We start from the raw sequence: 11,227 nt of genomic DNA, 5'->3' as shown, positions 1-11,227 counted from the left end.
TCAAATGATCTGTACGCTTCTCTGTACGTGAGGTATGTTTCAATAAAGCAGCTTTTTTTAAAAAAAAGAAAATGTGATGCTTTATCTCATTCAAACTTCTCAATGTGCCTTCTCAGCTGTTTGAGAAGGCAGAAGTCACTCTATGAGGGCAGGAATTCTTCAGGGCTGGGCACTGCTGTACCCCAAACACCTGGCAGAGTGGACGCTTGGTAAGTACTTGAATAATTGGCAGCAGGAATGAAATGAGATGGTTCTCCTGAGAAAACGCCAACACTTTGATTGAAACTGAAAAAAATGAAGTCAGACTGTTTCTGATAGGCAGCAATTCTGTTTTAGCTGACTGGTTTGATTATGAGGGTAGGCTTTGCCAATGGGGTCATTTGGAGAGCGTTTTTCATAAATGGAGTAAGTGAACCCTGCATCTCCATGGTTTTGGTGGAAACATACTGGAAAGATAATTGTAATATATAATAAATTAGAAATCGCTGCTTTTGCAACTATTTAAACTTGCGACTAAAGAATTGGGGCTGTATAGTTTTTCAAAATTGTTTTAAGGTTATATATGCAAAAAAGAAAATGAGGACTGTTTATACTGGTTTCCTATTACTGCTGTAACAGATTGCCACAAACTCAGTGGCTTACGACCACATAATATTGGGGGTGCTTGGGTGGCTCAGGTCACCATGTCAGGGCCCTGGGATGGAGCCCCATGTCAGGCTCCACACACAGCCTGCTTGAGATTCTCTCTCTCCCTCTCCCTCTGCCCACCCCCCCCCATGCTCTCTGTAAAATAAATGAATGTTAAAAAAAAAGACAACATAATATTGTACAGGTTTAGAGGTCAGTGAGACCCATTCTGAAATGGGTCTCACTGAGCTAAAACCAAGATTTTAGCAGGGCTTTGTTCCTTTCTGGAGGCTCTAGGGGAGAATCTGGGTTCTTGCCTTTTCTGTCTTCTGAAAGCTGCCTGCATTCCTTAGCTCCTGGCCCCCTTCCATCTTCACAGCAACGATGGCCAGTTGAGTTTTTGTCATGATGCCAACTTTCTGATTTGGCCTCTGTCTCCTTCTTCCCTATTTAAGGATCCTGGTGATTGATTACCCTAAAACAATCTCCCTTTAAAAAAAAAAAAAAAGATTTTATTTTTAAGTAATCTCTCCACCCAAGGTGGGGCTCGAACTCACAACCCTTAGATCACGAGCCGCACGCTGCACGTGCCGAGTCAGCCAGGTGCCCCCAATCTCCCTATCTTAAACTCAGCTGATTAGAAACCTTAGTTCCCTCTGTAACTGTAATGCTCCCCTTGCCGTATGATGTAACATAATCCTAGGCGGTGGGAATGAGGACACGGACATCTTTGGGGGACCGTTATTTTGCCTACCATACCACTATTCTGTATCACCCTTAAGAGATACCCATCTAGCTTCTGCATTGTGAGGCCAATCCATTTCTTCCTTCCTTCTTTTCTTTCCCTAAACAAGTTACTTTTTTTTTTTTTACCGACATACACTTATCGTGCAGTAAACTGCACAAGTCTTAAGTGTCCAGCTTATCAAGTTTTACATACATGTATCTCCCCATAATCACCACCCAGATCAAGACAGAGAACATTTCTGCCCTTCTAGAGAATTCCCCTTCCCAGTGCGACTTCCCAGTCAATATCCCCTTCAAGAAGTAACCACGACTCTGACTTTTATCACCATAGACTAATTTTTCCACTTCACGGAATGTGTATCAACATAATCATATTGAAGTTGCTCTTTTTAGCCTGGCTCCTTTCACTCAAATGCCCAGGAGATTCACCCACGTTGTGCGTGTAACAGTAGTTTCTTACTGTTGGGTTACAGTATGACTGTTTCCCCATTTGTCCATGCGATTTCCTGCGGGTGATGTTTCTGAGCTTCGTAACCCCGTTCTTGTCTCTTTGTGGTTGTATGCAGCCATCATTCTGTTTCTGAGCACCTGCTGTGATGTCCCTTCCATCTACATAGGCCTGCTTCCACTCTCTGGACTATACCCAAAACCAGAATTGTTCTTCCAGATGCCATTCCTTGAAAGGTTTGAGGGTGAATCTGCCCTGCCCCGCTCCTCCCAAGTCAAATATTCCTGGTTCCACCAACTTCTCATAGGCCAAGCATCCACACTACCTGGTTAGCATCGTCATGACCCAAAGGGAGGGATCACCAGCTGCAGCAGCAACAGTGACAAACCTTCAGACTGCGAACCAAGAAACTGGTCCTATTTTCCTGTTCATTGGCTTCTGTAAGACTCAGTTAAACATGTGGCCCCTTAAAACTGTAGTGTATTGCATCCTAGCAGGCTATATGTCAATCGTCTTCATTCCTAACTTCATCTTGTTTTTGTTATTTTTCCTTCATTCCTAGTCCCTCACCTTAAAAAACTGCTGTTTTGTGGTATTTTTATAAGCCAACTTAAAATCCCTTCTGAGGGGCACCTGGGTGGCTCAGATGGTTGGGCGTCTGCCTTCGGCTCAGGTCGTGATCCCAGGGTCCTGGGATCAAGTCCCACATCGGGCTCCTGGCTCAGTGGAGAGCCTGCTTCTCCCTCTCCCTCTGCCTCTCCCCCTGCTCGTGCTATCTCTCTGTCTCAAATGAATAAATAAAATCTTTAAAAAATAAAAATAAAAAATAAAAAAATAAAAAAAATCCCTTCTGAAACAACAACAAAAAAAAAAAAAAAAAGGAAGGGGGTGCCAAATGGTTAATTTTGGCCAGAGCCTTCAGGAAGTGGACAGTTTTTAAATGTAGTTCCTAAAGATGCCGTGAGGCTGCTTCAATTGAGAATACCTGCATTTATCAGCTAAAGACATTTACCTCCCCCCGAAGTTCAGCGGTTGGGGGTGGTCTGGTGCGATGGGTGCAGTTTGGGGCATCCTGGGGCGAGAGCAAGGGGGAGGCCCTAGACCCACATCCCCAAACCCCTTCCCAGGTCTTCACTTCCAGGACCACCCCAGGCTGGAGAACAGGGTCATGGGAGCGCCCGCCTTCCTCCCCTCCCCGCTCCCCGGCCTGAACACCTACCCCGGAAGCGGGAGGTCAGCCCGGACACCGCTCAATCCGTGCTCCCCATCCTGGCTGCCGCCGCTCCTGCGGCTGCTCAGGAGACTGGCCTTCAATTGGCTGGGCACAGCGTCTGACACAGCTCTGCAGGCTCTCATTGGCCAGCAGTGAGGCGGGGGCGGAGCTTGTCTTGCTCTGGCTGCCGAGCCACGTGCTCCTCACGCGGAGCCGCCCCGCACCGTGTAAAAGGGCGCAGGCAGCGTGAGATCGGTCCCGCCGTCCTCTCTGGTCCCCGCGTCCGGCCATGGCTTCGGCAGCCGGCACGGCCTCAGGCGCGGATGACGGTGGCCGCAGGAAGCCCCGTCTGGCGGCGTCGTTGCAAATCAACCCCAGGCCCAGCCCCTTGCGGCCCACGGCCAGTCTGGGCCAACAACCCTGGGAGCCCACGGTCACCCCCAACGCGGAGAACGACGAGGGGGGCGGGCAGCCCCAGGCCTCGGCAGCAGGGGACGGTGGGCCTGGGGAGGGGGCCGGACTCGGGGACCTGGGGGCAGCCGGGGCACGGGAAGAACTGGGGGGACAGATGGGGAGGTCCCCGAGGGTCTCTGTCCCGCCTGCAGGGCCTGCCGGGGACCTCCCGACGGCGGCCGGGCAGCTGGGCCTGCAGCTCAAGGACCCGCCGCAGGGCCATGCCGTGGCCTTGCTCTCGCAGTATGCAGCCAGTCTGGGCGTCTCCCTGACCTTCCGAGAGGACCAGACCGCAGGTGAGGCCCGGTGGCGTGCGACCGCGGCGCTCCCTGGGCTAACCTCCTATGAAGTAGGTGGGATCGCGAGCTGGCCTGGAGCCCAGGCGGACCTGCCGGGAGCAGCACGGTGCGGGAGCACCAGCTCCACCAGACATCGAACTGGCGAGGTCACAGCAGGGGGAGCGCTATCCCCACCTGAAGCTTCGAGAGGTTAACTACCCAGCCTTTCAGCCCCGGTTTTTTTGAGGGCCAATTACTTGAAATTACAGGTTGCCACGCCAACACTGGAGCTCCCTAAGTGAGGGCCAGCTCCTGCCTGGAAGATGTTATCAAGCATAGTTTGGTGATGGCAACAGTGCGAGGAGATGTGATCGCTCGCATGTCCTCTCCTCTTCCTCCGTGTGTCCCCTCACCTCTGACTCAGACACACACAGCAATACCCCAGGTCCTACATTCAGGTTCCCAACCTTAAGGCAGAGCCTTCCCAGTTTCTAAGGAGATGGTAAGAGAATCTGTTGAGATGCTGGGTACATTTGTAGACTGCCTAGGAGAACCCCAAATGAACAGCTCAAAAAAGGTACTGCATTAAAAATGTACTTGGAACTTGTCTTAATCAGGGATGGTAAGACAGCAGGCACGGAGGTGATTGTCATGATGGAAAGAATTAAGGACAGGTCCCTAGGAACGGGAGGCACGCTCACCACGCATGTTCACAGGGGACAGGACCAGGGTTGGCCAGGAGGCAGAAGAGTGGGTAGAGAAAACTGCAGAGCCTTTGTTGGGGTTTTCTCGGGAAGGAATGGTTGAGGCAGGGTAGGTATGCTGGGTAAGCTTAGGATTGTGTAAGACAAGGCGTCAAGTAAGGTTTGGGGTTAGGAGGGTGTCCCTAGTTGCCCAGTACCTGCCTTGGGGTGATCTAGGGTTGATGGTCTGCGTATGAGCTCTGGATTGGTTGGTTTCTTTTCTTTTCTTTTTTAAAGATTTTTTTTTATCTATTTGAGAGTAAGCCCATGCACGAGCGGGGTGAGGGGTAGAGGGAGAGGGTTCGCAGACTCCCCACTGAGCTCGGAGCCCAATGAAGGACTCAATCCTGCGACCCAGAGACCTGCGACCCTGAGCCAAAAACAAGAGTTGGACAGCCAACCAACAGAGCCCCCCAGGTGCCCCTGGAGTGGTTGGTTTCTATATCAAAGGTGTGTTTGTGGGGCACCTGGGTGGCTCAGTCAGTTGGGCGTCTGCCCTTGGCTCAGGGCATGATCCCTGGGTCCTGGGATGGAGCCCCGTGTTGGGCTCCCTGCTCTGAGGGGAGTCTGCTCCTCCCCCTCCACTCAAGCATGAGCTGTTCCGTAGCTGCGCAGGGCTCTAATCTCCTGTCACGTGACACAGTTCCTCGGCCCACCTTTGTGCGCAGGACACTGATGTTTCGCTGTGAAAGAGAAAAAAGGCATTGATAGTTTTGACAGTTTGGTTTCATTTCCCCACTGACCCAGAACTCCCATTTTAATATTGTATAAATCTCAGCCCTCACAGAGGTCCATACAGAGTTTGAAGCCCCATATCCCTGAGAATTCTGGACTGTCCCCTCACAGGGGACAGTATGCCTGAGCAAACAACAGCGTACACACTCCCACAACACAACACAGAGCTCCGTCACAAATACGCAGTCCCGTATTTGGAAATGGATTCCTCTCTTAATGAAAAAAGAAACTTTATCAAAAAAAGCAGAAGTGCACTGCCGAGCAAGGAGCCGTGTAAGACTGTGTGTGAACGAGAAGCTTTGAAGACAAGACCTCAGGGGTCCAGTCCACAAAATGAAACCCATTCTTTGTGCAGTATTGCCATGAACCCACGCTTCGCATTTTGAATGCGTTCAAACATTTTGTATTTTGTGGTCATCGTTTTAATTTTGTGATTCATATTTCATGCGCCGTCACGTCCGTTCTAATGAATACTCCTCTTATTTCTCCTGATTTTCTTTTATGGCAAAATTGCCTGATGGCCAGTAGTTTCGGGGTGAAGGTAGGGGTGGGGTCAGGAGGAAGCAGGCTGAGAGGGGCTGTGGCTCAGGTGGGCCCGTGGTGGGGATGGAGTGCGGGGCGCTGCCTCAGGGCCCCTCTCTCCGCAGACCCCTGCTTGCCCTTCTCTGTGCGCGCCGAGCTGGATGGGCTGCTCTGCCCCGCCGGAAATGCCAACAGCAGGTCGGAGGCCAGGCAGCAGGCGGCGCTCTCTGCCCTCCGCTACCTCTGGAGTCAGCTGGGGAGCCCAGGTAAGGGGGACAGGTGACCCAAGTGGGTGCGTGTGCCGGGCTGGGTTGTCACGGAGACCATCTGGGCATCAGGGCCTCGCCTGCAGGGAGCTGGGGAGAGGGGGCTGTGAGCTGACTGATGCCCTAATTCCTTTGAAGCCTGCCCACCCTGGGGGTGCAGGGACTGCTAGAGGGGCAGCCCAGGAGTTTGGGGTTGCTGGAAGATGATTCCCCCTCATTCCCACCAATTGAACGTCTTGGCTTCCAGAAGGACCAAGGACAGGTGGGCGGGCCCTGGTACCCATGGTAACCCACCCCCTTGTCTTTCTTCCAGAGCCCCCAAAGACCCCAAGCAAGCCTCCAGCCGCCCCTCTGAGTGTAGGTAGGTGGGCCCCCATTGTCCCCAGCCCTGTGGTGAGGGGAGGGGTACAGTCTGTGGGGTCCCCACCTCCACCTTCTCCCCAACGTGCAGAGAACATCCTGACCCACGAGCAGCGCTGTGCGGCCGTGGTCAGCGCCGGCTTTGACCGCCTGGTGGACCAGACCTCCCCATACAGGGCCTGTAAGGGGACTGTGGCTGCCGTCATCTTGGAGAGAGGTAGGGCTTGCCCTGCCCCCACCTCGGGACCACCCCCACCCCCACCCCACGGACCCCTTGCCTTTGCCAGCGAGGCTCTGCCCCCTTCCCTTACAGAGGTGCCAGGCGCCAGGGGCCACGCCAAGGAGATCTACGAGCTGGTGGCGCTGGGCACGGGCAGCAGCACCTACGCCGGCTGGCTGGAGTTCTCCGGGCGGCAGCTCCACGACTTTCACGGGCTGGTGGTAGCCCGCAGGGCCCTGCTCAGGTGAGGGCTGGGCCGGGCGGGCGCCTGGCTGCAGGACCGCAGCGCGCAGGACCCCACAGCCCGAACCGCTCCTCCGCCTGCCTCCTCCAGGTTCTTGTTCCGTCAGCTCCTGTTGGTGACACAGGGTGGCCCCAAGGGCCAGGAACGGTCGGTACTGGCCCCCCAGCCTGGGTCTGGGCCCCCCTTTGCCCTCAAGCCCCGGATCTTCCTGCACCTCTATGTCAGCAATACCCCCAAGGGAGCCGCTCGTGACATCTAGTATGTGGGGAGCCCTGGCGGGGCCCTCCGTTCGGCTGGGTGGGGAAGGGCGGTATGGGGGGGGGACAGAAGAGCAGCCTCACTCTTGTGTCCTACGCCTTCGCTCCCTCTGCCCACCTCTGCAGCCTCCCACCCAGCTCTGAGGGCAGCATCCTGCACAGCCCGCCCTCCCGCCTGCAGGCCCATGTCCGCGGGGAGCTGAAGCCTGTGTGCTACATGGCCCCCGCGCTCCGGGACACCCATGTGGGCTGCCTCTCCGCCAGTGACAAGCTGGCTCGCTGGGCCGTGCTGGGGCTGGGTGGCGCCCTGCTCGCCCACTTCCTGCCTCCCCTCTACGCCACCAGCCTTGTCCTGGGTGAGGGCCCTGGGGGCTCTGGGGGTGAGGGCAGAAGGTGGCGTCTGTGTGGTGTGTGGGAGAGGGTGTTGGTGACGCAGACCTTGTCTTGTGCCTCTGTCCCTCCAGCTGACCCCTGCCACGACCCCCCAACTCTGAGCAGGGCCATCCACACCCGGCCCTACCTAGACAGGGTCTTGGGGCCGTGCCTGCCACCCCCCTATGGCCGTACCACGCTGCACCTGTTTGCAGGGCCCCCCGTGGCCCCCTTGGATCCTGCCCCCAACACCTGCTGTGGCCTGAGCCTCAACTGGAGCCTGGGGGACACCGATGTCGAGGTTGTGGATGTGGTCACCGGGCGTGTGAAGGCTGAGTAAGAAAGGCCCGTGGGCAGCATGGTGGTGAGGGGTCCGTGGCTCCGTGCCCTTGGGGCAGGACGGTGTATCTGGGTCCCAGCTTGGGTTCTGATCCTAGCTTTGTGACCTGTAACCCTGGCTGGTGCTTCTGTCATTCACCCTGTGACACCCATGAGTCCCCCCAAGATTGCATGGCCAGAAAGGAGATGGCGTGAGCAGCATGGTGTGGGCCCCTTAGCTCAGTCTCCCGGCCTTCTCTGTCCATCCGCAGTGCCGGCCTCGGGCCCCCCTCCCGCCTCTGCAAAGCAGCCTTTCTCCGGGCCTTCCGCCAGGCTGCCAGAGCTCTCGGGAAGCCCCACCTCCTGGCCTTGAAGACCTACGAGGCAGCCAAGGTTAGCGCTTGGCCACCCCTCCAGCCCGCTCTGTCCTGCTCCCGCAGCAAGCACACGCTCTCCACCCTCCTCCTGTCCTTTCCTAGGCCGGACCCTACCAGGATGCTCGCAGGCAGCTGGCCCTCCTCCTGGACCAGCAGGGCCTGGGGGCTTGGCCCTCGAAACCACTGGTGGGCAAATTCAGAGGCTGAAGCCCACCTCCTGAGCCGAGCTGGATCCTGCTGGAGGAGGGTCGCTTCTGGAGAGGGGTGGGGAGGCGATAGGGGGATGGGAGATGCACGGGGCAAGGTTGGGGTTGCAGGGAGGGGCCTATGTCGTGGGTGGGGAGGCTTGCTGCACATTCGGACTTGAATAAAGAGCAGTTTTTGGTGCTTTTACGTGTTGTTGGCTCTTTTGGGAGGAGCGGGGAGCCTGCAGCCCTTTTGTTGAAGGATTCATGAGTGGGGCAGCTCCACCTACCTGCAGAGAGGTGTCCCCAGGAGTGGAACAAGATGGCAAGTTTTTCTAGGAGGGTGGGGGCAAAAAGTTATTGGCAAAAAAACCCTCAAATAAATAAAAAATAATTGTTCTCGACACAGAGTTTTCTTGGAGAAAAAGCAAAATGTCTTGTGCAGATCAGCTCATCTTCGGGGAGTGGGGAAGACCCAGATGAAAAATCTCTGGTGGACCGGTTGAGACTACCCTTTTGGGGAGGTTGAAAGTGCAATTAGATTATGTGTTAAACCCCGGTTTGGGAACTCAGTCTAAGTGACACCATTTGGGGACTGTGGGGTTTTTTTTAAACACAGAATGACTTTATTGTGTCGCCAGCCCACCTGAGTGCTCCAGGGGAGGCCCTGTGGGTCCTGGGGCAGGGCTGTGGTTGTGTGGGGGCGTTCCTTCTTGGGTGTGATTGGGGCTCCTGTGTCCCTTCCTTTCCCAGTCATGTGGGAAACAAAGGCAGAAGAAAAACGATTAAATTTCCTTACTCCCTCCAGCCCACTGACAAGTTCCTCTAGGGACTCAACTGTCTCCATGCTGACACTTTGCTGAGGGCAAAAGGCAATCCTAGCTCAACGCTCCCACCCCCCAGGATCCTGTAAGTATACTTTAAAGTATAAAAATTTAGAAATTTCCTTTATCCCTGAACCCCTCAAGATACGTGTTGGCAATCATCCCCCAAGCATATGGCCCACCGATAGACATCTGAAGGGTCTCATGACTCAGGTTTTATTAGACGGTAATAAATGACCTTTTCCCAACAATAGCTCAAGGCCCTGGGAACGTTGCTTCCAAATTTCCTTAGAGAATGATACAATCCCAAATCCCCTCCCAACTAGAAAGTATGTAACGGGCCATTCCTCATGACCCCGGGGGAAGCTGTTTCTGCCCACGGGTCTTCTCCCGTGCTTCGATACAACCACCTTTTTGCACCAAAGACGTCTCAAGAATTCTTTCTTGGCCATCGGGCTTCCAACCCTAAAGTTCTTTCCTACATCAGCTGGGGGAGTACAGACCGCCCAGGCAGGCCTGATTATTTCTCTAGATGAATCGACTCAAGTGCACCAAGCTCAAGTGGCTGGCAAAGGCCACACACACCCAGGGGCAGAGAGGTGGCTTGGACGGAGGGGGCACCGTCCCAGGACTCCAGCACCAGCACTGGCCTGCCCCCGAACGTTGACCCAGCTCCCCAAGGCCCACCTAGGGGAGCAGTCCGTAGTTCTGAATCTTAAGACAGCTGCAGGGGCAGGGAGCCTGGGGCCACAGGGCGTGGGGCTGGGGGGCTGGCAGGATTTCAACCACCCGTGGCCCCCGGTCTCCAGACTTCAGAGCAGGCTGTGCTCCTGCTCAGGGGACACTGCCCGGGCTGGCGGGGTGCCCAGGTGTGCAGGCCTGTGCGGGGTGAGTGGTCTTCCCAGCCGAGGCCCTCAGGGTGCCTGATAGCCTCCCGATGCACCGCAGCGCCCCAGAGGAAAAGGAAGGCTAACCCCGCAGCCGGCCCAGTGAGGCAAGCGGGCTCAGGCATTCCCTTGAGTTACCCAGGGGAGCAGCTGGGCGGCACAGGAGGAGGACCGGGACCCCGCTCTGTAGGGCTCGCTCTGTCAGCTTCCCAGGGCTGCAGTAACAAAGGACCACACGCTAGGTGCCTTAAAACAGACATTTGTTCCCTCCCAGCTCCGGAGGCCAGAAGTCTGATCAGCAGCAGGGCCGGTTACTTCCGTGGCCTCTGGGGAGAAAATCATTCCAGGTGGCCGCTTCGGGGAGCAGCGGGCCATCCTTGCTCAGGGCAGCATCACTGCTGTCTCTGCCCCTGTGCACCTGGCCTCCTCCCTTTATACATCTGTGTGTCCCTTCTAAGGACCCCAGGCATTGGATTTAGGGCCTACCCAATTCCCATAGGACCTCATTTTAACTTTACATGTGCGAAGACTGCTCCCAGGTAAGGTCACTTTCAGAGGCTTGGGGGCGGGGCATGAATTTGGGGGTGAATGTTTACCTCTATACACCCGCAAGCCCAGCGGAAGGGACCCTGGGCCCTACCCTCTCACAAAAACCCAAAGGACCTTACCGGCAGGGATTAGGGCAGCAGTCTGCCCAGGGCCTGCCTCCTCTCCCCAGTGGGACCATGATGCCCGAACCCTCTGGCATCCTTCAACATGGGGCTGGTGAACCCCCATGTTGAATCCTGGTCCATGTGGGACCACCCTCTGCTACCACTCCTTCCTGAGCCTTGCTGATGTAGGAAAGAACATTAGGGTTTGAGGCCAAGGGCCAAGAAAGAATTCTTGAGACATCTTTGATGCAAAAAGGTGGTTGTATTGAAGCACGGGACAGGACCCGTGGGCAGAAACAGCTTCCCCCGGGGTCATGAGGAATGGCCTGTTAGATACTTCCAAGTTGGGAGGGGGTTTGGGATTGCATCATTCTCTAGGGAATTTTGGAAGCAAGGTTTCCAGGGCCTTGAGCTATTGTTGGGAAAAGGTCATTTATTACCGTCTAATAAAACCTGAGTCATGAGACCCTTCAGATGTCTATCGGTGGGCTATATGCT

General features: G+C 55.3%; 1 protein-coding gene across 1 annotated transcript; it reads left to right on the top strand.

Annotated features, from left to right (window-relative positions):
- The first annotated feature begins 3,324 nt into the window (after nucleotides 1-3,324).
- ADAD2 (adenosine deaminase domain containing 2) lies at nucleotides 3,325-8,401 on the top strand. The gene is made up of 10 exons (XM_036104914.2): nucleotides 3,325-3,784; nucleotides 5,892-6,032; nucleotides 6,346-6,393; nucleotides 6,484-6,609; nucleotides 6,706-6,856; nucleotides 6,947-7,114; nucleotides 7,240-7,469; nucleotides 7,578-7,821; nucleotides 8,076-8,196; nucleotides 8,283-8,401. Exons 1-10 carry the CDS (start codon nucleotides 3,325-3,327, stop codon nucleotides 8,385-8,387), a joined length of 1,794 nt encoding a protein of 597 aa, XP_035960807.1. The 3' UTR covers nucleotides 8,388-8,401.
- Nucleotides 8,402-11,227: the final 2,826 nt, after the last annotated feature.

This window comes from Halichoerus grypus, chromosome 15 (assembly GCF_964656455.1).
Source record: "Halichoerus grypus chromosome 15, mHalGry1.hap1.1, whole genome shotgun sequence".
Lineage (NCBI taxonomy): Eukaryota > Metazoa > Chordata > Mammalia > Carnivora > Phocidae > Halichoerus > Halichoerus grypus.
This window is presented reverse-complemented; position numbering and strand designations above follow the sequence as displayed.